The sequence below is a fragment of the Molossus molossus genome, unplaced genomic scaffold, assembly GCF_014108415.1.
Source record: "Molossus molossus isolate mMolMol1 unplaced genomic scaffold, mMolMol1.p scaffold_m16_p_33, whole genome shotgun sequence".
In the NCBI taxonomy this organism is placed as follows: domain Eukaryota; kingdom Metazoa; phylum Chordata; class Mammalia; order Chiroptera; family Molossidae; genus Molossus; species Molossus molossus.
Window position 1 is genome coordinate 472,652 of NW_023425370.1, and position 24,736 is coordinate 497,387.

At 55.0% G+C, this 24,736-nt stretch overlaps 2 protein-coding genes, 1 long non-coding RNA gene, 1 other non-coding gene and 1 pseudogene across 9 annotated transcripts in view; 3 read left to right on the forward strand and 2 right to left on the reverse strand.

The window, feature by feature from the left end:
• Window positions 1-14,983, reverse strand: part of MROH1 (maestro heat like repeat family member 1) — a 48,044-nt gene extending 33,061 nt beyond the window's left edge. For 3 of the 6 annotated variants that reach the window (XM_036281230.1, XM_036281226.1, XM_036281227.1), the window contains exons 1-10: window positions 14,930-14,983; window positions 7,479-7,581; window positions 6,332-6,420; window positions 6,102-6,247; window positions 4,649-4,780; window positions 3,972-4,134; window positions 3,648-3,746; window positions 2,741-2,892; window positions 2,151-2,291; window positions 1,795-1,887 (exon numbers count right to left, since the gene is read on the reverse strand). In XM_036281230.1, the coding sequence (XP_036137123.1) occupies window positions 1,795-1,887; window positions 2,151-2,291; window positions 2,741-2,892; window positions 3,648-3,746; window positions 3,972-4,134; window positions 4,649-4,780; window positions 6,102-6,247; window positions 6,332-6,353 (948 nt within the window). In that variant the 5' untranslated portion in view covers window positions 6,354-6,420; window positions 7,479-7,581; window positions 14,930-14,983. Of the gene's footprint in view, window positions 1-1,794; window positions 1,888-2,150; window positions 2,292-2,740; window positions 2,893-3,647; window positions 3,747-3,971; window positions 4,135-4,648; window positions 4,781-6,101; window positions 6,248-6,331; window positions 6,421-7,478; window positions 7,582-14,929 lie in introns of those variants that run through there. The other 3 variants (XM_036281225.1, XM_036281228.1, XM_036281229.1) reach the window with 3 other exon arrangements.
• On the forward strand, window positions 4,892-4,998 carry LOC118643352. Its single transcript, XR_004961981.1, has one exon. It is a non-coding gene; the product is annotated as a U6 spliceosomal RNA (small nuclear RNA).
• A 1,071-nt stretch (window positions 14,984-16,054) lies between the features above and the next one.
• On the forward strand, window positions 16,055-20,416 carry LOC118643252 (annotated as a pseudogene).
• Window positions 20,417-21,306: 890 nt separating this feature from the next.
• Window positions 21,307-24,681, reverse strand: HGH1 (HGH1 homolog). The gene is made up of 6 exons (XM_036281231.1): window positions 23,490-24,681; window positions 23,317-23,417; window positions 23,123-23,221; window positions 22,832-22,923; window positions 22,631-22,753; window positions 21,307-22,545 (listed from the first exon to the last, which is right to left on the reverse strand). Exons 1-6 carry the CDS (start codon window positions 24,122-24,124, stop codon window positions 22,366-22,368), a joined length of 1,230 nt encoding a protein of 409 aa, XP_036137124.1. The 5' UTR covers window positions 24,125-24,681; the 3' UTR covers window positions 21,307-22,365.
• On the forward strand, window positions 22,639-24,734 carry LOC118643268. The gene is made up of 3 exons (XR_004961977.1): window positions 22,639-22,702; window positions 23,471-23,557; window positions 24,676-24,734. It is a non-coding gene; the product is annotated as an uncharacterized LOC118643268 (long non-coding RNA).
• Window positions 24,735-24,736: the final 2 nt, after the last annotated feature.

Sequence of the window (24,736 nt, forward strand, 5' to 3'; positions counted from 1 at the left end):
TTGGCAGTTCAAACCGTGTTGTTCATGATTAGATGTATATATACATATTCATATACATATACACATACATATATATACACACACATATATACTTTTATTAAATTGATTTTTGACAGAGAAGAAAGAAAAGGGAGAGAAACAGAAACATTGATGTAAGAGAGAAACATTGATCGGCTGCCTCTTGCATGCTCCCTACTGGAGATTGAACCTGCAACCTGGGTATGTACCCTGACTGGGAATCGAACCAGTGACCTCTTGGTGCACGGGATGACGCTCAATCCACTGAGACACACCGTCTGGGCAAGGGTTAGCTGCATATTAAAATAAGTTTGGCCCTGGCCGGTTTGGCTCAGCAGTTAGAGCGTCGGCCTGCGGTCCTGAGAGACTTGAGTTCGATTCCTGCTAAGGGCATGTACCTCGGTTGCAGTTTGTCCCCGGCCCTGGTTGGGTCGTGTGGGTGGCAACCACTCGATATATCCCTTTCACATCGATGCTTCTCTCTCTCTCTTCCTCTCTCTCCTTCCCACTCTATCTGAATAAAAAAATGGAAAAATGTCCTCGGGTGAAAATAGACAGACAGACAGACAGACAGGTAAAATTAGTTCAGCCCTGGTGGTCGGTTTGGCTCAGCGGCTGGAGCATCGGCCCATGGACCAGAGTCCCGGGTTTGGTTCCCGCTAAAGGCACGTACTTCGGTTGCAGTTTGTCCCCGGCCCCGGTTGGGATCATGTGGGTGGCAGCCACTCGATGTGTCTCTCACATCGATGTTTCTCTCTCTCTCTTCCCCTGCCCCCTCTCCCTCCTGTTCTATCTGAAAATAAATGCAAAAATTTCCTTGGGTGAGGATAAGAGAAAATGAGTTTGGTTCCCTAGCTGGTTTGTCTCAGCAGTTAGAGAGTCAGCCCTATGGACCAAAGGGTCAAGGATTCGATTCCTAGTCAAGGGCATGTACCTAGCTTGCAAGTTCGATCCCCAGCCCCAGTCGGTGTCATGCAGGAGGCAGCCAATTGATGCCCCCCCCCCCCCAAAAAAAGGAGGTCAGTGCCAAGGGGAAAAACAAAGTGGAGAACAGGACCAGGAGGCAGTGATAAGGGAGAGTCCATCCTCTCCCCTAAGCCACACACATGCCATTTCTGTCTACCTCCTTCTAGAACTTGCCCCAACCCCATTAATGGTGAGTGGGGTTCTTCCTGCTTTTTTTTTAATCCTCACCTGAGGACATTTTTCCATTTTTTGTTCAGATAGAATGGGAGGGGGGGAAGAGAGAGAGACAGAAAGAGAAACATCGACGTGAAAGGGACACGAGTGGCTGCCACCCACACAACCCAACCAGGGCCGGGGACAAACTGCAACCAAGGTACATGCCCTTAGCGGGAACCGAACCCGGGTCTCTCTGGGCTGCGGGCCAATGCTCTAACCGTTAAACCAAACAGGCCAGGGCTCTTCCTGCTCTTGACCCTCAATGGTATGTGCCTGTCTCCCACTCATTATGTTGCACGCTGAGGGTGTGGGTAAGTAAATGTAATCAAGTTAAAGAAACTCTTCTCCAACCCTAGCTGCTGAGAGTTTTAAGGATAAATGGATGCTGAACTTCATCTAAAGTTTTCTCTGCATCAACTGAGACCCAAGGACATTTCCGTGTGACTCAGGAGCCCCTGCCACCAAATTCCCATGACCTCCACACCTCGCATCTGACCAGGACACCCCACGGTCCCCACAGAGTGCTCCCTGCGACCCTGCCCAAGTGAGCCCCCATAGGCACATCCTCAGCACCCTCTCCAGCCCCTAGCCTACCTGAGCATGCAGAGCAGCCAGGAGTGAGTCGAGCTGGACCTCCAGTGTGCGGCTGCCCACGCTCACTGCAGCCTCAAGGATCTGGCCCAGGCTCTGCTGGGCAGAGGGGCCATCAGTCCCACCTGAAGCCCCCAGCCCTATCCCTACCTCTGGAATTCAGAGGGGAGGGGAGGGATCAGGAAAGGGGACATGGGGTGAGGCCGGTGGTGTAAGTTTCCAGGTTGCTGTCCAGTGCAAGGTAGTGGGAAAAAATGTGACTGGCTCCCACCCACCACTGAATCTGGGCAGCTCTCAGGGCATTCCTCCTCCCACTGGAGAAGGGTGCTCTTAACCAGACCCTGGGCTTAGCCCTGCACCTTGGACACGTGGGAGGTCTCAGCATGCTTCTTGTAGAGGGCGAGGACTCCAGGCAGGAGCTTGGGGAGCTGCTCCTCCAGCTTCTCACTGGGCAGCAAGTGGCTCATGGGCCCCAGGGCCTCCACCACAGCGAGCCGGAGCTGAAGGGGCAGCAACACAAACCATTGCGGCAATGCTCACAGTCCACTGGTGACAGAGTGGCAAAGAGCGCATTCACCCAGAACCCAGGGCTGATGGGAGGAAACCAGGGTACTGCATGGTAGGGTCCTAAATGGGCCAGGGTACTGCATGATAGGGCCACATGCTGTCATCACTCCTTGGCCCTCCCCCCAGACATCATGGGTTGTGGGTGGCAGGTGGTGTCCATAGCAACTGGGGCTCAGAAACCAGTACACTCTCTGGGGACGTGTAGGTGAGACTGCACAGAGCACGTCTACTTCCTGACGAGGACCCCACCTTCTAACCACAAGGCACTGGGATGGGGACACGTGTAGACAGATAGCTCCATGCCCTCCCCCCAGAACAGCATAAGAGGTCTGTTGTGGGCAAGCTCGGGGTGGGAGAGGGCGGCCAGCAAGGTGAGGCATACCTTGGCTTCACGGCTCTGCAGCCAGTGGTAAAAGAGGGTGTCGTAGGCACTGCTGATGTCGAAGGCGAAGGTGTCCTTCCTGACTGTGGGGTCTGGGGCTTGGTCCAGGTTGGCCAGGTACTCAAGGGTGCTCTCGCTGAAGCGCTGCAGGGCTGCAGTGACCCAGGCAGTGAGTGATGGGCAGCCAAGGGCTTTACACCTAATGTGCGTGCTGCCCTTTCCAAATCCATGACCGCCCAGAGCACCAGCCACGCTGAACTCCAGGACTACCCTGGATGAGCACTGTCCCAAGTTCATGTCCAAGACCTCAGAACAGGGCCTTTCTTGGAAATAGGGTCTTAGCAGATATAAATAGTTAAAACATGGTCACAGTGGAATTGGGCCCTAACCCAGCAGGACTGTGTCCTGACAAGATCAGACACAGACACAGACACAGGGAGAAGACATCCACCCTTCCTCTCACTGTCCCACCCTCATCTTTTTTATTTATTTATTTATTTATTTATTTATTTATTTATTTATTTATTTTATCCTCATTCGAGGACATTTTTCCATTTTTTGTACAGACAGAGTGGGAGGGAGAGAGAGGAAGAGAGAGAGAGAGGGAAACATCGATGTGAAAGGGACACATCGAGTGGCTGCCACCCGCACGACCCAACCAGGGCCGGGGACAAACTGCAACCGAGGTACGTGCCCTTAGCGGGAACCGAACCCGGGTCTCTCCGGACCGCAGGCGGACGCTCTAACCGCTGAGCAAAACCGGCCAGGGCCCCACCCTCATCTTGCTGCCTGAAGTACCCACGATCCCCCACAAAAGGGCCCTGGAGACAAAAGGCCAGGAGAGGACAGGCAGCACACAGCCTTTTACCCTTTGAAGACCCCACTTGCCCTGGAGGCCCCAACTTACCACAGCAGAACACCACCCTCATGGTATCGTGCTTGGCCATGCCCAACATGGGCAGCATAGTGCTCAGGACGGACGTCAGGAAGGGCACCATGCCAAACACTGCAACAGGTATGTGTCACAGAGGCCCTGCACCACCCCTGCCCATCTCCCCCACACCCTGTGCCCACCCACACACTGCAGGGCCTTGAGCTCTTTCTGCTCAGCCCAGGGCAGGTGGTGATGCTGCTGAGACACAAAGAACTGAGTGGCCAACGAGGTTCAGAGGAACGCATGGCTCTCTCAAGAACATGGATGAAAGGGGGTCAAGACCAAGTCGCCACCTACCATTGGAGATGGAGAGGTTGGCCAATGTCTGCACCACAAAGCAGTGCGGCAGGACCCCAGGCTGGAACTTGCCAAGCATCTCCTCCATCACCATGCCAACAAAGCGCTTTCCCACCGCCACGAGGACGCTGCTGGCAGCCTGCTGCCAGTCACAAACCAAGTCCTGCACCCCCAGAGAAAACGTGATCTGACACCCAAGCCAGGAAAAGGATGTGGGCCCTCACCCTGCAGTCACCCGAGAAGCAAAAATGACACACCCTGCCTTCAGTCCCATTGTTTTCAGGCTCCCCAGTGAATGCCTGTCAGAGACCTCAAGCCCGGCCACTCATCCCCAGGGGCCATTTGCAGAAGAAGGAGCACAGCCTTGGAAGAAGGGACCCATGCTGAGCTTGGCTCTGTCCCCCAAACATCACGATATGGGCACTGGTGGCCCTACATTCACTCGGAGAGCTTAGGAATTTTCTCTCTGCTCCAGTTTCCACCTCTAAAATGACAGGGTGGCCCTCCCCACCCAGGAGGGCAGTCAGTGTGCAGGACTGAGAGGCCGATCCCAAGGCAGCCAGACACAAACCCACATCCTAACACGCTGGGAAGAAAGGCCTGGGAAAGAAGCCCCTGAGCCATGGGCAAGTCTGGCAGGCTGGGGGTGGGGAGGGCTTGGCTGGCACCCCACATACCTTCACCTTGGTCATCTCACTGGAGGCCAGGAGGATGACGGCCTTGGCCATGTCCTTGTCCAGCTCGCTGATGTGATTGCTCACTACTGTCTCCATGGCCCTCAGGATCATTGTCCGGTATGGATGCGCCAGCTGAGGGGAGAAACCATTGAGGAAGGACTCAGAAGGTGAACCGAATGCCCAGGCACCCTACCAGTGCCTCTGGCATTCTTGACAGGGGTTACTCAAAACACTACCTATCTCGTGCTCGCTTCAGCAGCACATATACTAAAATTGGAACGATACAGAGAAGACTAGCATGGCCCCTGCGCAAGGATGACACGCAAATTCGTGAAGCGTTCCATATTTAAAAAAAAACAGATTACCCCTTTCTGCCCCCACATGGGAGCATTCTTCCTGGCCCTCAGGGCCTACTTAATGCCTTGCACATCAAAGGGCACATGATCTTCAGAAGGGCCAAGGTGGATCTGTGCAGCCCAGGGATGAGCAAACAGCAGTGGAATTCTACCGTCCCTGGTGTGGCCTGTTCTAAGTAGGGTGATGAATTCTCCCTCTGTCCAGAGCCTCCAGGATATATACACTCCCCACCCATTAGCCACTGAGTAGCCATCGGTTATCAGATCGACTATTATGGTGTTGCAGAGCTTGGGTTCGAGTCACCCTTATTTTACTTAGTAATGGCCACAAAGTGTAAGAGCAGTGATGCTGACAGTTCAGGTAAGTGCCTCCCTAAGTGAAGAGATGTGTATGTACAGGAAAAACATAGTATGTACGGGTTCACTGCCATCTAGGATTCAGGCATCCATGAGGGTCTCAAAACATATCTATTGTGGATGAGGAGTGAACACCGCACAGCCAACAGGCAGTCCCTATAATCTGTCACACCTCTGACAACTTAGCAAAGTCTGTAGGGCACTGAGGCAAGGCCCTGGCCTCCTCCTGCAGCCCCTCTCTGGAGGGTGTGCCCACCTCCCACCCCTTGTCCTCATGTTTCTGTTATTGTAATTGATGAGAAATGGCTTTCTCTCCCTTGGCGGGGACAGCACTGACCCTGGTAGGGAGAGCTGGCCAGTCTCTAGCCAGTGAGTGAAAGGGGATGGCAACACTGGGCCTCGGTTCACCAGCAACAGGACACTGCAGTGCTAAACACCAGTCCTCGGATGGTACCAACCCACAGGCCACAAGACTGGGCAAGTCATCTGTCAGGGAAACAATCCCCCTCCCCCCACCCCCACCCCAGCACTGGAGAGTTTGGACTGCAGGTACGGCTTTCTATCCAGTGCCTAATGAGCCCAGGGCCTTCCTGCAGACCCCACAGATGCCACAGGGTCCGCCCCCAAGGACCACAGACCCTGCCCCAATACTTGCAGGCTCTGCTCTAGACTCCACCTTGCTCGCAGCCCCACCTCACAGGCCCCACCCCCAAAGGGCAAGATGAGCTTTGGTCCCACACCTTTTCGTGCTGCCCCAAGTACTCCACGCAGGTGCTGAGCGTCTCCTCCGGCTGCGACTCTCCGAGGGCACACAGGGCGCTGCATACCTGCTCCTGCACCAGAGGGTCCTTGTCGGTGACAGCATCCAACAGGATGGTGGACAGTTCTGCAGCAACAAAGCCCATGCTTGTGCTCAGGCCTAGAGCTGGAGGACCAGCGTGTCCAGGGCCCACCCACAGCATGTACTCACTCTTCAAGTAGGAGTCGGTCATTGAGGTGGTCTTGGCTTCCTCTCGCCCGGTGTGCACATGGACAGTGCCTTCTCAAACCTGGAGCAACCTAAGTACAACAATGAATTCAAAGCCTCCTCAGTTATGGGCAGTCACTATGCCTGCATAAAGCACACGACTTAAAAGAATCATTCTGGGGGAACGTCTCTCCACACTTGGATTGCTCAGCTGGAGGAAAGGCACCATCCCCTCCACAGGTCCCAGCTCTCCCCACTAGGCACCTGTAGTCACACTGCATGCTGTTGGCCTACAAGGGCCCATCCCTGGGCAGGCATGGTCACTGCCTCCACCTATAGCACCTGCCTTCACTCTGAAGAAGAGAGGACAGGACATACTAAGGTCTTGCATGACAGTCGGAGTGTGTGCATGGCAGGGAAACCTGAGGCCAAGAACAGGGCCCTGAGCCTCCCAGAGCCAGGATTCCCTATGCCAAAATTCTAGCGCAGATTCAGTGACTGAGAGAGATGGACGAAGAGCACAGGGATTGAAAAGTGGCAGCTTTCAAACATCGGGCGCCTCCAAACACCACTTGGAACAGAATAAAGTTCAATGCCCTGGCCAGTTTGGCTCAGCGGTTAAAGCGTCGGTCTGCGGACCAGAGGGTCCTGGTTTCGGTTCCTGCTAGGGACACGTACCCCCTCCCCCAAAAAATTAAAAATTAAAATTAAAAAAATAAAGTTCACCAACCACACAAGGGCCTCTTATCTCCACTGCACGGTCACCCCTCAGGCCTATGTCATACTGTCCAAGGAGCGGTAAGGTCGGAGGACCAGGTCCTCAGTGTGACAACCACCTGCTTCCTAACACTCATGTTCTCTATTCTCTGGTGAGCCCACCATCCCTTTATCCCTTCGTCCAAGGACCGAGGTAGTAAAGGAGAGATGCCGTCATGTAGCTGTGCACACGCGGGAAGAGGCAAAGTGAAAAACCACATGACAGTGGGGAGGTGGGGAATCACAAATAAGTGAGAATTCCCGTCCAAGATGGCAGATGGGTCCCACACATTCACCTGTCACCAAGACCTCAGGGGAGTGACAGGAGAGAGGCGTGTTTTAAGAGGATAAACCCACAAGAGTACTAGAAATAAGAAAGATAAAATCAACAGACCAGAAACCTCTAGGGATCCCAGGCAGACAGGAAGCAGATGGAGAAGACTCTGGTTTGAAAGGGTGGCATCCGAGGGGTTTTCTTCTTTCTTCCTGGAAAACTGCTAAAAGTAACAAGGAAAACAAGAAGTAAAAATATGTATTCCATTTGGGCAGGGCAACGAGAAGGTAAAACCCCACACCCCACAAGGGTGAGGGTGGAAAACACCATGGCTGTCAGGTGGGTTTGAGGGTCCAGAAAGAGCCCCCAGAACACACTTCTCGAAGGCAGGCACACCTTCACGTAGAACCCAAATCTTGAGTTCCCAAACCCAGTCTGAGTCTAGAAGGTGGGCAGCCTGTTCCTGGGCAGAGGTTTTGCCCTGTGAAAAGCTATAGCTGCCTATCTCCAGGGCCTTCAACAAAACAGGCTAAACCAGCTCCAACTCCACCCAGTTAAGAAGGCCTCTGATATGAGTGCAAATGACTATGCTCACCCAACTCAAACAGGAGCAAACAAAAATTAATAAGTATAAGAGATGTCAGCTCCCAGCCCCGTGGGAGTAATGGACCAATTTGCCCTCCAAGCCAAACAACTGGAAAACTGGACAAAACAAATGAAACCGTAGTTGCGAGGGTGGTGGACATCAGAAGTGATGAACAGGGAACCCAGAGATCACTCCAGCTCACCGCTGGGAGGGCGCATTCAGGCTGAGCAGCAATACACCTGAGTTGAGGAGACTGGGAGAGTCTTGGGAGACATAGGTCCTTCTGGACTTTGCAGGCTCTAGGACCAGAGAGAATTCCAGAGAGCTGCAGAGGGTCCCTGGTCACTCAGCTGTTTCACTGGGCAGTGCAGGGCAGCAGAATAACGTTCCCTAAGGTGCCCATGCCGCCCTGTCCAGAACCTGTGACTATGCTACATTACACAGCAAAAGGGATCTAGCAGATGGGATTAAGGGTACAGACTGAGGTGGGGAGTTCCTCTGGATTATGTGGGTAAGATAGGCCTAATCACACACCAATCCTTAAAAGCAGACAACCTATCCCGGCTGAGGGAGGAGACAGAAGGAAGAGGAGGAAACAGTCAAAGCATGGGAAGGACAACCCTCCCCAGATGATATTGTTTTTTTTTGTTGTTGTTGTTTTTTGTTAATCCTTACCAGAGGATATTTTTCCATTGATTTTTAGGTAGAGTGGAAAGGAGGGCGGGAGAGAGAGAGAAAAAAAAAACATCGACGTGAGAGAGACACATCAATTGGTTGCCTCCTGAATGACACTGACCAAGGCCGGGAATTGAACCTGCAACCCAAGAATTGACTGGGTATCAAACCCAAGACCCTTTGGTCTGTAGGGGCAACGCTCTAATTGCTGAGCCAAACCAGACAGGGCTCCACGGCTGACTTTAGAGATGGGGGATAGAGCTCTGAGCCAAGGCATAAAGAAGGTGGGAAACATCAATGAGAGAGAGAAACATAGATTGGCTGCCTTCTGCATGCCCCCTACTGGGGATTGAGCCCGCAACCCAGGCATGTGCCCTGACCAGGAATCGAACCAGTGACCTCTCAGTGCATGGGAGGATACTCAACCAACAGAGCCACACCAGCCAGGGTGAATGCATTTTCAACATACAATATTTTCAACTTACAACAAAAGATTTATCAGACGTAACCCCATCTTGGTAAGTTGAGGAACATGTGTAATAATTTCAATAAATGCAGAAAAGCATTTGTCACAACCTGACATCCACTTATAATAAAAAAGGTCAGCAAACAGGAATAGAAGGGAACTTCCTCAACCCGATAAACTGAGCCTAAGGGAAACATAAGGAACATCATCCTTAATAGTGAAAGACTAAATGCTATCCCTGTAAGACAGGAAACAAGGCAAAGATGTCTGCACTCACCATTTATAGTCAGCATCGTACTAGAGGGTCTAGCCAATGCAATAAGGCCAGGAAAAATAAACAAAAGACATCCAAATTGAAAAAGAAGTAAACTGCCCTGGCCAGTGTGGCTCACCAGTTAGAGTATCGGCCTGCAGATGAATGAATCGAGGGTTCAATACCGGTCAAGGGCATGTACCTTGGTTGCAGTTCATCCCCCAGCCCTGGTCGGGGCCTGCGGGAGGCAACTAGTCCATGTCTCTCTCTCACATAAATGTCTCACTCTCTCTCTCCCTCCCTCTTCCTCTATCTGATGATAAATAGAAAGAAAAAGAAGTAAACTGTCTTTAATCACAGGTGATGCTATTTTTTATGTAGAAAATCCTACAGATTCTACAATTAAGACTAGAATCAATGAGTCAGCTAGCAAGATCATAGGATATAAAAATGTGAAATATTTAGGGATAAATTTGATAAAAGATATGACAGGATAAACAGAATAGACAATACATTTACAACTGTCAAACAATGCTGAGAAATATTAAAGAAATCTTAAATAGCCTGGCTGGTGTGGCTCATTGGTTAAGCATTAACCCATGCATCAAGGGGTCGCCAGTTTGGTTCCCAGTCAGGGTTCACACTCAGGTTGTGGGCCAAATCTCCAGTGGGGGACATGTAGGAGGCGGCCAATTAATGTTCTTGCTCATTGATGTTTCTATCTCTCTCTCCCTCTCCCTTCCTCTCTAATATCAATAAAGAAAAAAAAAAAAAGAAAACTTAAATAAATAAATGGATAGATGGAAAAGACATCAATTCTTCCCAATGGATCTATAGATTGAATACATTACCAATAAAAACCCCAGCAAGCTGCCCTGGCCAGTTTGGCTCAGGGATTAGAGTGTCAGCCTGTGGACCAAAGAGTATTGGATTTCATCCGCCGGTGTGGCTCAGTGGTTGAGCGCCAACCCATTCACCAAGAGGTCACTGGTTTGATTCCCGGTCAGGGCACATGCCCAGGTTGTGGGCCCGATCCCCAGTGTGGGGCATGCAGGAGGCCACCAATGATGTTCTCTCTTATCCATGTTTCTATCTCTCTCTCCCTTCTTCTAAAATCACTAAAGAAAAAAAAAAATTAAAAAAAAAAAAACAAAGAGCCCTGGCTGGTTTTGCTCAGCAGTTAGAGCGTCGGCCTGCGGTCCAGAGAGACCCAGGTTCGTTTTCCGCTAAGTGCATGTACCTCGGTTGCAGTTTGTCCCCGGCCCCAGTTGGGGTCGTGTGGGTGGCAACCACTTGATGTGTCTCTCACATTGATGTTTCTCTCTCTTTCTTCCCCCGCCCCCTCGCCATCCTGTTCTATCTGAAGATAAATGCAAAAATGTCCTCGGATGAGGATAAAAACAAAACAAAAAACAGAGTCTCGGATTTGATGGGCACCGTACCTCGGTTGTGATTTGATCCCTGACCCTGGTTGGAGTCATGCAGGAGGTGCCCAATCCATGTGCCCTCCCTCCCCCCACTCTATCTAAAAATCAATGGAAAAATATCTTTGGGTGAGGATTAAAAAAAAAAAAAAAGCAGGCTGTTTGTAGAAACTGACAGACTGATTCTAAAATTATATGGAAATGCAAAGGACCTACAATAGCCAAAACACTAACAAAAAAAAAAATCAGAGGACTAACACTTCCTGACTTACAAAGCTGATTGATTTCTACAAAGGTACAAAGGCAATTCAACAGAGAAAGGACAGACTTTTCAACAGACAGAACTGGAGCCCTGGCCGGTTTGGCTCAGCGGTTAGAGCGTTGGCCTGCGGTCTGGAGAGACCCGGGTTCGGCTCCCGCTAAGGGCACGTACCTCGGTTGCAGTTTGTTCCGGTTGCAGTTTGTCCCCGGCCCTGGTTGGGTCGTGTGGGTGGCGACCACTCGATGTGTCCCTTTCACATCGATGTTTCTCTCTCTCTCTCTCTCTCTCTCTCCCCCTCTCTCTCTCTCCCTCCCTCCCTCCCACTCTATCTGAACAAAATATCGAAAAATGTCCTCGGGTGAGGATAAAAACAAACAAACAAACAAACAGACAGACAGAACTGGACATCCACATGCAAGAAGACAAACTTCAGTCTATACCTCACACCATGTACGAAAACTCAAAATGATTCATGACCTAAATGTAAAACTTAAAAGTATAAAACTTATGGGAAGAAACACAGCTGAGCAAGGCTGGTTTGTAAGGTCCTGTCGGCTGCCCCTGCTCCAGGCCAGGCAGTCTGCGTACTGACACTGGACACTCGGGGGTGACAGCACAGCCCTACTCTCCATGGATGAACCTGTGAGCACACTGATGGCAAACAGAGGTGCACACTCTAAGGGGAAGTTGGTGTAGAGACAGTGTAGGGTCCAGAAGGTCCCTGTGCCCTGTAAGGTGCTGACACTGACTGCCTGGCCAGCACCTTACAGGCACCTTCTCCTTTCATCCGCATGGCCAAGTGGATCTGAGGTGGGGCAAGACTCAACCAGAACTCGCTCCTACCAACTCCACTCCATGCCCAGGTCATGGGGCAGGTCTTCCCTCCCTGCATCAGACCCATGAGTAAAGAACCAGCTTCCACCCAGCTGGTGTGGCTGAGTGGACTGAGCATTGTCCCATGGACTGAAAGGTCCCAGTTCGATTCCCAGTTGGTACACAACCAGGTTGTGGGCTAAACCCCCAGTGGGAGGCATGCAGGAGGCGGCCAATCAATGTTCTCTTTCATCGAAGTTTCTATGTCTCTCCCTCTCCCTTCCTTTCTCTCTAAAATCAATGAAGAAAAAAAAATTTTGCCCTGGCCGGTTTGTCTCAGCGGTTAGAGCGTCAGCCAGCGTTCCAGAGAGACCCGGGTTCGGTTCCCACTAAGGGCGCATACCTCAGTTGCAGTTTGTCCCCAGCCCTGGTTGGTTATGCAGGTGGCAGCCACTCGATGTGTCCCTTTCACGTCAATGTTACTCTCTCTCTCTCTCTCTCTCTCTTCCTCTCTCTCCCTCCCACTCTATCTGAACAAAAAATGGAAAAATGTCCTCGGGTAAGGATAAAAAAAAAATTTTTTTTTTAATCAATAAAAAAAAACAAAGAATCAGCTTCCTCCTTGCTCATCTGGACTTAGCACACATCCAACCTCATTTAGTAAATGCCCACCAAGAACCATCCCAGCACATTACTGCTGCCACAGGACATGGCACAGGCTAACAAGCACTGAGCCAACTGCACTGAGCCTGATGCCATGCACAGCACAGCCCAGAGGCAGCCATGAGTCTGTCTGGAGGGCCAGTATATGCAGGGAGACTGGGAAGTCAGGACATAGTTCTGGGTCAAGGGGATGCCCCACCCACATAGCAGGCCCTCCTGACTTTCCCTCATAGCACCAGAGCCAGAAAAGCAGTCAACTTCCAGAGTCACCCCACAAGAACCTGGGCTGTCACTGAAGGCTTAAAGGCCCCTGAGAACACTTTTTCTCAATACAAGCCATACCAAGCTGTGTTACTGAGTTTGCAGGCAACCCCCCAAAGCCAGGTGGCCCTCCAGCTCCATGAGCACTGGCCAAAAGTGTACAAAAGCCACAGGGCATTCCTGGAGCCCCTACCTGGAGGAGACCAAGAGACAGCTTGTGAAGGGGCTCAGAGATGGGGGCCACTGATCACAGACAGGCAGCAACCCAAATGCTCACCTGGGTCTCAGAGGACCCTGGGTCTGAAAACTAAGAACAGACACCTGTTTCCAGGCACATGGGTCAGCCATGATGTGAGCAAACATGTGCCTCACAGCATCTACCTCTGATCCACTGGTGTCCTGAGGGAGTGAGAACAGCGAGATGCCATGGCAGCCTGGACATTGGTGTCAAGGTAACCAATACAGCTCAACTTCATATCATTCCACTCTGACACCAAAGTGAGACCAGAGACACCTGCTCACTTGAGCCAGGACATCAGAGGCCTGGGATGAAGATCCTGCTGACAGCAGCATCTCCAGGGCCCCGGACTGCTGGAGCTGGAACTGTAGGTGTCACAGGTCACAATCATCTTGAAGTAGCCCTTGAAGATAATTCCCGCATGGTCTCCTGGGGCCCAGTGCCTGCTGGGCATCTTCATCTGGACCACTCACTGCCGCTCAAGCCCTACCGCACTGACACTCAGTAACCATCTTCACCCCTGGCCTCTCTCTGTGTCACCATGCACTCAGAGATATCTGGGTCAGAAATCAGCACCACACCCTCTTGCTCCTCATCTCCCTCCCACACCCCAGTGTCTGCTCACTGACCTCCTCCACCTCAACACCCCCTTGCAAGGTAGTCCCTGCGTCCAGATTGTCCCCTAAAAGGCAACCTCCACCCCAACCCCACATGTCCCTGCCACAAGACAGCCATGCCAGGTTACATTCCCAGGCAAGGCCACTTCTCTGGTCCCCCACCAGTGCCCTCTGCTCCCTCCCACACCCCTTTGTGCTTGCCTCACTGCACTTGAGCCCCCTCCCCCTGCCACCCCCCTTTTCCTCCACTGGCAAAGGGGAACTTCTGCAAGTGTGTCTCTGCACCCACAGGGCCCTCTCCTAAGGCCCTAACACTGTACTGTCGCTGAGCCAGTGCTGCAGGAAACTCAGAACCCAAATCCAGGCCTCCGGGCCCAGGAGTCCAGGGACCGGGTGCTGGCCAAGCACCACCCAGCTCTCACCTGGACTGAAATCTGGGCTTCCCAGGGCCCTGCCAGCTTTACCAACATTCTGTGACCAGTAGCTCTCCTGACTTCGGAGAAAGACCTCCCTGCTCTGCCTCGCTTTCTTCTTCTTCTTTTTTTCCCCTTGGTTAACCCTCTCCCGAGGATATTTTTCCCTTGGTTTTTAGAGAGAGTGGAAGGGAGGGATGGAGAGAGAGAGGAACATGATGTGAGAAAGACATCGATTGGCTGCCTCCCGCACGCACCCCGACCTAGCCAGGGATCCAACCTGCAGTCAGGTACGTGCCCTTGACGGGGATCAAACGCGGCCCACGCTCTGACTGCTGAGCCACACCGGCCAGGGCTGGCTCCGTCCTTTAATGCCAAAGGGAGAGAGTACAAGGACTCGAGCGTTGGGACTCTCACAGTTTGGGCTTAGCTTCCCATAAAGAGGACCCCCGATGTCCCCTCTGGGGGGAGGGACGTGGACCACATGCTCCCAGGGAGGTGACAGGCGCTAGGACGGGGGACCTCATGCCCTCCAGGCAGGGGACGAGCACCTGCACCCGGCGTCCCACCCTGGGAGGGGCCGGCCACCCCGCACTGGCGTAGGGAAGCAGGCGAGTGGCCGGGCTCCCGAGCCTCTCTTCCGGGTTGTGACGCGGCGAATAGGCCCCGCGGGGACCTGGGCGCACCTGGGCCCGGGGGTAAGGAGGCAGGCGCGGCCCCGCGAAGCCCGCTACCCTCCCCGCGCTCTCCTGGTGACCTTGGGGAGGCGCCCCCTGACTCGGCCTCCAGCGCGACCTAAGCAAGGCGGCGCCCCCCAGCTCTCAGGCCCAGGCTTCCCCGAAGGGCGTCACCCCGCGCGAGCGCCGCGGGCCCCAGTCCCGGTACCGGCCCGCCGTTTACCTGAGGAGAAGCCGCCGCCGTGGTCGGGGTGCAGACCTCCCGCCCAGCCGCACACCCAAGTGGGCGGGGCCCCGGGTTGAGCCCGCCCCAGCCGCCCTCCGCCAACCGCGGCCCGGCGCGCGGCAGCCCGGGTCCGCCCCCACGCGATCACTGCGCTCATAGGTCGGAGGCGCGTCCCTCTCGCTCCCTGCGCCCCGCCCACCGGGCCCAGCGTGCACGAGTGCGCAAACTCCGCCTCGCGCTGGCCCTCTCCGGTCGCCCCTGGACCGCCGCTCTCTTCTGTTGGGCTCTAGGACCGGTTTGGCCCGGCCTTGCGCAGGCGCGGGAAGCCCGCTCAGGCTTCCTTCGCGCCGGACGCGGCCCCCTCTCCTACTCTCCTCGGTGTCCCCATCGGACACTTTCATCCCTACGATCCCCGCACACAAAACACCGCCCCACACATCAGAGACGCGGGCTGGGCGCGCCATTGCGCCGAAAGCCGGTGCCCGCGCAGACACACACCTGACCAGGTATACAGGCCAGGAGGACCCGACCTGGGCACACACAGGCACTGTGCTCTCTCTCTCTCACATGAACACACACACTGAACACCCAACAAAGACCCAGAGACCCCGGGGCCGCCGACCCCTCCGTGAAGATACACACAATGTGCCAGCAGACCATGGGAATCAAGATGAGCAGTTGTCTGTGTTTGGGACCTTGGATCTGGAGAGGCAGTCAATAAACAAGTAAATATCCATAAAAAACACAACGTGCTGTAAGTGGGCGCGGCTGGGAGCTGGGAGAGAAGCCAGCATTCTGGGCAGAGACGCTGGCACCTGCAAAGAGCCCTAAGCTGAAATCTCTTGGATGTCTTCACAGACCAAAATCAAGGAGGGAGTGACGTTTCAGAGGCCCAGGAAGTGAATAGCACACTTTGAGAAGGAAGTGGTCAGCAGCACTACGTCCACGGTGTAACAAGTGTCTTGTCTTACTGCAGGTTGAGTCTGCAGAGAGCTGTGGGCAAGGGTGCAGGGTAGTAAAGTGAGGCCCCAAGGTCAATATGGGGGTGGGTGGCAGCTAAACAGTGAGGAAGGCATTCTTCTTTCATTGAGAGAAGGGCTTCAGCCTGTTTCTTTTGTAGGGATGGAGCCCAAAGGAGGGGTCAGAACTCAGATGGCCAAGAGAGGTGCTGGCAGCTGGGGCTGGAAGAAGCCCACCAGGCTGGAGGGGGAGGGGTTAAATAGGGCATGTGGATGTTGCCAGGTGTGACAGGCGGCTTCTCCCAAGCTCACACCTAGATGGCTTGTTCTCCTGCAGAAGCCCTGCCTATGTTCCTCGTGGCCAGTGTCCCAAATGCCCTGCAGGCCCTGCCCCTTCCCTAGCCTCAGTTGGACTTCAGTCCCCAAGCAAACTGCCCAGTACACATCACGCTATCATTTAACTTTTATTAAATTATTAATGCCAATCTCCCTTTCACAACGGTAAGCTCTATGAAAGGCCCATGTCTGCGATTTGCTCCCAAGAGCTCAACACCAAGCCCAGCATATGTTGGGTGCTCAAGGAATGTCCATGGGATAGAGGGATGACATAGGGTGCAGGGAAAGAGGAGGAGGGCAAGACAGATTTTGCAGAAAGAAAGTGGATGGAGCTGGTGACTAACTTGCTGGCCTCCGGTGTGTTCTGGGCTCTGGTAGGAGCCAGGAAGGTGATAGGCATGTGGGCAGCAGCACAGCCATCCTTGGCCAGAGCCCCATGGTTTTCCCTTGTGCTGCTCTAGCTCTAGACAGGGTCCTTCTCCAGCCCTTCCAGCCCCACCTTAAATCCCCTCTGCTTGGAATACCTGGAGTGGTTGCTGTTTTCCTAACCTTCAGAGGTCAGCAACAAACCAGTTAGTTTGTCCACATTTGCTATATTCCAGGCAATTTGCTGGACACAGGCTGTGGGTGAGCAAGGGAATAGCAAACACAAGCCTTGCTCCCAAGCAGCACACGGTCCAACAGGTATAAAAAAATGAGCCTCAGCCTCCCAGGCAGAGAATCCCCAGGCAGAGCATTCCCAGGACTTTCCTGCAGTGGGCACACCACATCCACCATGAGTCCCAGTGGGGGACATGTCAGGTCCCCAGAAACCAAGCCTCCACCATGACCCAGGCCCTTTGGGAGGCTCCCAAGAAAGCAGTCCACAGCCTCTGTGCCATCCAGCTCACGGCAGAGAGACTGCACATTTGGGCCTCAGTTCTGTCACCTATAAAATGGGCATCACCTGGTTGTGTTCTGATTTTAGATCCTGAATGTGCCCTGCCTGCCTCCTGAGACATCCACCTCAGGTGTGGCTGTGGGAAGTAGTAGTTGCAACTACTATGTCTGCTTCATATAGCACCTGGCACGCAGCAGGCATTCAGTAAATGTCACCTGCTATTCCCTGTGGTAATAGTGCTCACTGAAGATTCTCAAGGACAGGAGAAGCAGGGTCATGTTGGCCGCTCTCTCCTGGAGCTGCAGGGTTTGGGTGGGCCCAGGCTGGGGGCCACACTTGCCTTGGGGATGTGTCCTTAAGTCTGCAGAGAGCTCTGGGGGAAAAGCCTCCTGCAGGCCTTGTCTAGGCAGGAAAAGCTTCTAGGCCTCAGCAGAGGAAGGCCAGTGACCCCCGCCCCTGGCTGCCACCTCGGGACCCTCCCAAAGGACAAGGGGTGAAATTGAAATAGTTGCTGGCATGTGTTGTCCCTTTCCCCTTACGACCTTAGAAACCCCATTTGCCTTCCTATGCTCGCTCACCATCCTCAGCTTCTTTTTTTTTTCAATATATTTTTTATTGATTTTTTTAGAGAGAGAGAGAAACATCAATGCGAAAGAGATACATCAATTGGCTGCCTCTTGCACACCTTCTACTGGGGACCAAGCTGCAAACCCAGGCATGTGCCCTGACTGGAAATCAAACCAGGACCTGTCAGTCCATGGAGTGACGCTCAATCCACTGAGCTACACTGGCCAGGCAACCCTCAGCTTCTTTGAAGGCCTTTTGTATCCAGCCACATCCAGTGTGGCCCACAGAGACCTCAGCCTGACTAGCCCCTAGGGGTTCTCATCACGTAGAGAGTGGGCCCTATGCAGCATAGGGTTGGTTTCAGTGAGGTGTTCTCAGGACAGGCAGGTCCTGGGGGCAGAAGGACACCCCCTTCAAGGGCACAGTGCAGGTGCAGCTCTAGAACCTTCATTCTAGAACCTGCCCTGCTTTCCCAGAGCCTGCCCTCCCCAACACCAGTCCCCAGCTGTGTCAGTCTCTACCCTGAGCTGTCAGCCCTGGTCTTTTCCCTGCCCCTGCCCCAGTCCCAGCAAGACTTCCAAACATTGTCTGTAGCCGTGAGGGGGTGCAGGTCCTGCCTGGCCTCCTACAGCCCTGTCACCCATGCCCCTCTGACGCATCAGGCCTCATCTGTGACCTCCACTCCCTCATAAGAGCCCACTGTGAGCTAGACAGCCACAGCCCCTTCCTTTGCACCCTGTTCTCCATGAAGGGCAGCGGCAGGTGAAAGCTGGACTAGTGAACCTTCACGGAAAGGGCTACCTGGTCTTTTCCAAGAAGATTGGTTCCAGGGCCTTCTCCAAAGTCTACCTGGCCTGCACCATGCAGGGGTGCATGCAGCACATCCCCAAGCTGGCCTCTGACCTTTGAAGAAAGCCTGCCTCCTCCCTGTGACCTGGGGCTTGGGGTGCCCTCCAACCCAGCCTCAGCAGGCCCTGTACTAACCCTACTCAAGCACCTCTCAGCTGCTCCGGCTTTCTCCCAGTTCCACATCCTCTCTGGAGGCCAAGACTCCCACAGACTGACCACTTAGAGTTCTCAAATTCCTGAGTTCATAAATGCCTGGGACAAGAAGAAGGGAGGGAAAGGTCAGTGCTATACCCAAGGACTCTGCTTACCCCGTCTCACCTCACCAAGTTCAACACAGTGCACAAAGGACACGGGACCTGTCCTGTCACATCCTGCCCTGAGGGGCCATGGTCTTCACACAGAGGCTACCATCTACCACTGCAAGTGGCTATCAAGATTGTCTACTACCGAGGGCCCTGTGGACTTCTCCTGAAAGTTCTTGCCTGTGAGATCTTATCATTCAATGCCACCTACAAGCACCTGAATGTGGTGGGCTGAGACCCCAAGATGGCAGTCTCTATTCTGCCCATCACCTGCACCAGCCCTCACCACGCCTGCTGCCCCACCCAGGCCTACACCCCTCCCCATCCTGACACCTCAATCCAGGGCACTCTATAGCCCCTCCTTGGGGTGACAGCAGGTGGGTGGGGGTCCTGCAGTTGCAGCTCTTTGAGACCTAACACAACAGCCAGCGCTTCTACTTGGTGCTGGAGTTAGCAGACCATGGTGACTTGTTGGAGTATATCAATGCAGTGTGGACCACCGCTGCTGCCCAGGGCTGGAGGAGAAGGTGATAGGCTGTTCTGGCAGCTGGTCAGTGCCGTGGCCCATTGCTACACTTTGGGCATCGTGCACCAGTCAGGGTGCTGCCCAGCCTGCCCCCTACTTGCATGGAGAGGCCCAGCTGAGCCCAGGCCCAGCCCCACCTGCACTTCCCCATGCAGGGACCTAAGGTGTGAGACCATCCTGCTGGATGACCAAGGCTTCCTAAAGCTGACTGGTGAGGCTGTGGCCCAGCCTCTGCCCTTGCACCAGCCTGCCCTGACTTTTGACCCCAGCCATTCACCTTGCAGGAGGCCCCTACACAGTTGTCCCTGCCAGGCCGCCAGTCTCCACATTGGTCCTCTCCAGACTAGACCCCAGGCTGGCTTGACCTTCAACCCTCCCAGGAGGCCTCCACACCACCCTTGCCCACAGCCACCCACGCCCCATACCCACTGCACAGCCATCCCTCCAGAGCCCATTCCCTCACCCTCACCCCTTCTGCTGCCCTGCATCCTTGCAGACTTTGGCTTCCCCGACCTGCTGGGACATAAGAATGCACTGCTGAGCACCTTCTGCGGCTCCACGGCCTACATGGCCCCCAAGATCCTCACAAGTAAGAAGTACAATGGGGAACAGGCCAACATGTGCCGCCTGAATGCTACCTGATGGACACCCCTGGGGTGCCAGGACCCTGGTGCAGTGGGGGCACACCTGAAGAGCCCCTGCCCCCAGAGATATCATCCTGTACGCCACAGTGACAGGGAAGCTGCCCTTCAATGAGTGCCTGCCCAATGCAGCCCCACCTTCTCACCAGGCATATCTCAGGTGAGTGCTGCCACCCTGTGTCCTTCCCAAGTCCCAGCCAAAGGCCTGGGTCACAAGGATCCTTCTGCACCATGGAGGGGTAACAGGGGAGATTCACCTGACAAACTACCTCACCCCTACCCACAGTGGTGAGGTGGAAGCTGGGCCAGCTGGGGAAGGGCCTAAAACATCAGGAAAGGCAGTGCCCTCCCCCTCTCCCAGGGTGGAAGCCAAGCTCTGCATTAGCCCAGGGCAATCCACCTTGCCTGTGTTCCCATCAGATGACAGGAGACCCTACAGCTGACCCCTCAAAGCTGTTGTTATGTTGGCAGGGGATGAGCATGGGCTTGAGAGACAAGAGGGCAGGTGGCAGAGGGGTTGAGGGTGTGTGCTGCAGCCATGAGTCCTCTCCTGCAGAATGCCAGGACCTAACCTGGGCCCTGTTCCAGCTGTGCCCACGCCCACAGGTGGCTGAGCACAGCAGAATGTGGCCCAAGCACACACTCTTCCACACTGTGCTCAGCCATGCTCCAGGTGGGGTGGGCAGGAGGGCTATCTCTCAGTGTTGACTGATCCTCCAATGCAGTTCACTGCAGTGAATTTGGCAGAGCCTAGAGAGAACTCAGAGGCCCCAAGGCCGCTCCTGCAGCTGCATCGCCCCAGCAGCAGGGCACTCCCAAGAGCACCTATGGCCCAGAGCCAGGGCCCCCAGAGGCCCACCTTAGACAAGGTGCAGGCCCTGCCAGGCTGGGGCTCCAGAGCATCACAAGGGCCAACCCAGGCATGGGTGCCTGCAGGCAGCCACCTTTGCTGTACTCCACATCCACCATCAGGACCTGGTCAACTGAAGGAGAATAGGTGGACAGGGTGGAGCCAGAGGTGTGAACCAGCTGGCCTAGGGGAAAACTGGCAATACCCCTGAACCAGGAAAAAGAAGTGCACACACCTCCATGCCAGAGCTTTTTTTTAATCCTCACCCAAGGACATTTTTTTTTGCATTTTATCTTCAGATAGAGTGGGAGGGAGAGAAGCAGGAAGAGAGAGAAACATCGATGTGAGAGAGACACATTGAGTGGCCACCACCCACACGATCCCAACCAGGGCTGGGGACAAACTGCAACCGAGGTACGTGTCCTTAGCAGGAACCGAACCCAGGACTCTCTGGCCATGCCAGAGCTTTAATTGGGGGAGGGGGGACAGAAGGGATTGCAGAGGCAGAGAGCTGGCACCCATGAAGCACCCAGCCTCCACGGGACAGCACAAGGGGAGCAGACCTCCAGCTCTGGAAACAGCACCAAGACAGAGGGTATGAGGGGTGCCGGTGCCGGGAACTCCCGGGGAGCCAACTGCACTGCAGCACCAGGGTGCACAGGGCCTGGGAAGGCCAGCACTTGGGTCCTATGCAAAAGATGGCACTAGGTCTGGTGGGAGGCCCAGGAAGGGAGTATAGAATGGTAAGGGCCACGCTGATAGCCTACCCGTGATAGCCTATATAATTACTTGGAGGTTGCAGAATTAGGGGGATCACACATGGCACTTGGGAGAACTAGGTCTCATGTTGGCAAGAGGCTGCGGGCAAAACCAGGGCATGGGAAAGTGAAGAGGATGAAGGGGAGGTAGTACCCAACCAATGTTCCAATGACAGGCCAGGGGTGCAGCTCCAGAAGACCCCATGGGCAGGATGTAGCTGGCAAAGGTCTTAAAAGGTCAGCCCATAAAGGCTGAGGGCCCAGATGGAGGGACTTGGGGTGGGATTGGCAGAAAGGAACACTGCTTACACCTGGGTATCTGCCTGGCCTAGACCCCTCTAGTACCCATGGGACTGGAATGCTCCAGATGGCCTCTCTGGCTTACAATGTTTTTCTGTCCAGCCCTACCACCATGCCTGGGAGGAAGTTCATGGCTCCACTGGGCATCCCCGCCGGAGGTACCTGAGAGCCACAGGGCCTGGCCAGCTCTGGCTGAACAGTGTTCCTCTGAACAAGCTGCATTTTTGCTGGAAGCAACAGGCACAGGGAGGTGCCCTCAATCCTCTAATGTTTAAGAGGCATTAGCCCTAGAGCCCTCAGCATGAACCCAGAGCTTAAGTGTAGCTGTGCGTCTCAGTAGGGCCCAGCCTCCAAGCAAGGTGACCCAGAGGCCTGCAGGCAGTGTGCAGGAAGACCTAATCTGGGAGGCCTGGAGTGATGGGCTAGTAAAGGTGGGTCTGGAGCTGGTGGTGGGCTGCAAGGGCCTCAGGTGGGTGCAGCCCCCTCCGCCTGTGACTCTGGAGACAGCTCCCGCTCTCGCTGCTCACGCTGGTATTGCTCCTGCTCCTGGAGGTCCAGCTGCTGCAGCTGCTGCTCCACATCCTCAGGCACCTGCACTTCCAGCAGGTTTTCCATGCCATGCTCCGGCTCATCACCAATAAGTACCTGCAGCAGGGGAGACACGTGAGTAGCCACTGGCACGCCACAGTAATCTCCCCATCCACCCCTCCACACCAAACCGTGCACCCACCTGGATGAGTTTCTCACAAGCCACCTGCACATCGGACTCAGGCTCCCAGCTGTGCAGCTCACGCAGAATCAGGTAGGCTCCCTGGTCCCTCACCTGCTGCCGACCACGTGCTGTGGCTGTCAGCTGGGAGACAGCAGAAGTTAGATGTCAGAGTACATGCTGGGGGGGGATGGGATTACTGCAGCAGGACCCCCTGCTCACCAGCATGATGGCCTCAATGAGCATCTTGCGAATGTCAGCATCAGGCTCCCGCTGCTTGTCTGGTGGCAGGTACTGCAGGTCCACAGGCAACTCTAGGGGCAAATGTGGGAGTCACTGGGTCCCTGTGCTGGGCCACCAGGCCAGATCTCATCTTTCTAAACCCCACCTGTGCTCAGCAACTCACTGTTAGAAAGTTTCAGAAGGGGCCCTGATCTAGATACTTCCTCCCCCTCCCACTACTGGCTTCTCCTCCTGCCAGGCCAACCCTGAGGCACCACTTAAGCCACTCACGCTCCATCTCCTCCTCAGAGAAGTCTTCAGGCCCAGCCAGGGGCAGTAGCAAGAAGGGCAGAATGTCCACCTCAGGCCCCAGCAACCACTCGTGGTGTCCTGGAGGGGGGCGGGGACAAGAATGAGGGCCTGTCCAGAGGGGCTCCAGAACCCAGTCTTCCCCCATTGCAACGCCCCCGACCACCACCACTCACGGTGCTCGAAGCAACAGTTTCGCAGCGTCCCCACGACCCCGCCCCTGCGCACCGTGGAGTCTGGGTATTGGGTAAGGGGCAGCAGCCGCTGGACCACGCACCTGAAGGGAGGGACCACTCAGTGATGTCCCTGCTCACGTCCACCCCCTCCCAGCGAGCATCCTGGTGTTCACCTGTCGGGGTCCAGCAGGAAGGCTCTCGCCGCGGGACGCTGGCTGAGGTTGGACAGCACCGGCCCCAGGTAATGCAGTGGCGCGCGGGCGTTGTAGCCAGGAGTACACAGCGCGCGCACGAGCCGCTCCAGGCCTGACTCCCCCGGCTCCGCGGCCATCAGCGCCTCCATGAGCGAGGCACACGGCGCCGGCTCGCGGCTGAGGTTGGCCAGCACGGCGGCCGCTTCTTCCGCCCAGGGCCACTGTGGGTCCAACGCGCGGCCGAGCAGGCGGGCAAGCAGTCCGGGCTCGGCCGCCAGCAGCGGCTCGTGCAGACCGGGGTCGGCGGCGAGGTTGACCAGGGCGCGGGCGGCGTCGCGGGCCGGGGCCGGGGCCGGGGCCGCTGCCAACTCGACCAGCGCCCGCAGTAGCGCCGCCTGGCCGGCCAGCAGCGTCCGGCCCGGTCCCGAGCCGGTCAGCGCCAACACGTGCCGCACTGCCTCCTCCTGCAAGTCCGTCCGCGCGCCGGGCGCCAGGAAGGGCAGGAGCTTCGCCGCCTCTGCCTCGGCAGTCAGCGACCCCGCGGGGCCAACGCCATCGGCCGACGCGCCCGTGTCCGCCGTGTCCGCCGCGGTCGAGCCCGCGCCGGCCCGCATGTCGGAATAGCCAGGGCAGCTCCTCTGGGTCCCAGCGTTCAGCCCCGCCCCGGCACAGCCCCGCCCCGGCACGGCCCCGCCCACCAGGAAAACGGAAGCCACAGCGACCAATCCGAGGCTGAGGACTCGGCGTAGGGGGCGGGACCAGCGTGCGAAGGCGAGGCCACGCTAAGCCCCGGGGTATTGTGGGACTGGGTGCCAGCCAGAAGCGGCCTACCTGGGCAAGACGGGGTGGGTGGTGGGGGTCACTTAGGGACAAACACTGAGCACCGTCCCCTGGTGGCTGGCTGATTGCATGGCCTTCTTCCAGGATGGGCTGGGCAGAGATCCAACTTCACTGGAAGAAACACATGATTCATGGCATTGATTGACATTACAGTGTTAGACCAGCCTTGCATCCCTAGCATTACCCGCTTTTACTCATGATATATTTTCATTTTTATATATTGTATTCAATTTGCTAAAACTTTGTTTAGAATTTTTGCATTTCTGTCCATGAAAGATATTGGTGTGCAGTTTTCTTGTAATTTCTTTGGTGATGTTGACCTCAGACGGATTGGGAAATACTCCCTTCAGTTTTCTGCAAGAGTTTCGACTTCCGGTCAAGATGGT

What these genes read in the sequence shown, in the direction of transcription:
- HGH1 (XM_036281231.1), bottom strand. Translation starts at nt 24,124, where the DNA reads ATGCGGGCCGGCGCGGGCTCGACCGCGGCGGACACGGCGGACACGGGC. An exon ending in AAACTGTTGCTTCGAGCACC is followed by an intron (nt 23,222 to 23,316) that starts GTGAGTGGTGGT and finishes GCCCCCCTCCAG; the next exon opens with GACACCACGAGTGGTTGCTG. An exon ending in TCATTGAGGCCATCATGCTG is followed by an intron (nt 22,754 to 22,831) that starts GTGAGCAGGGGG and finishes GCTGTCTCCCAG; the next exon opens with CTGACAGCCACAGCACGTGG.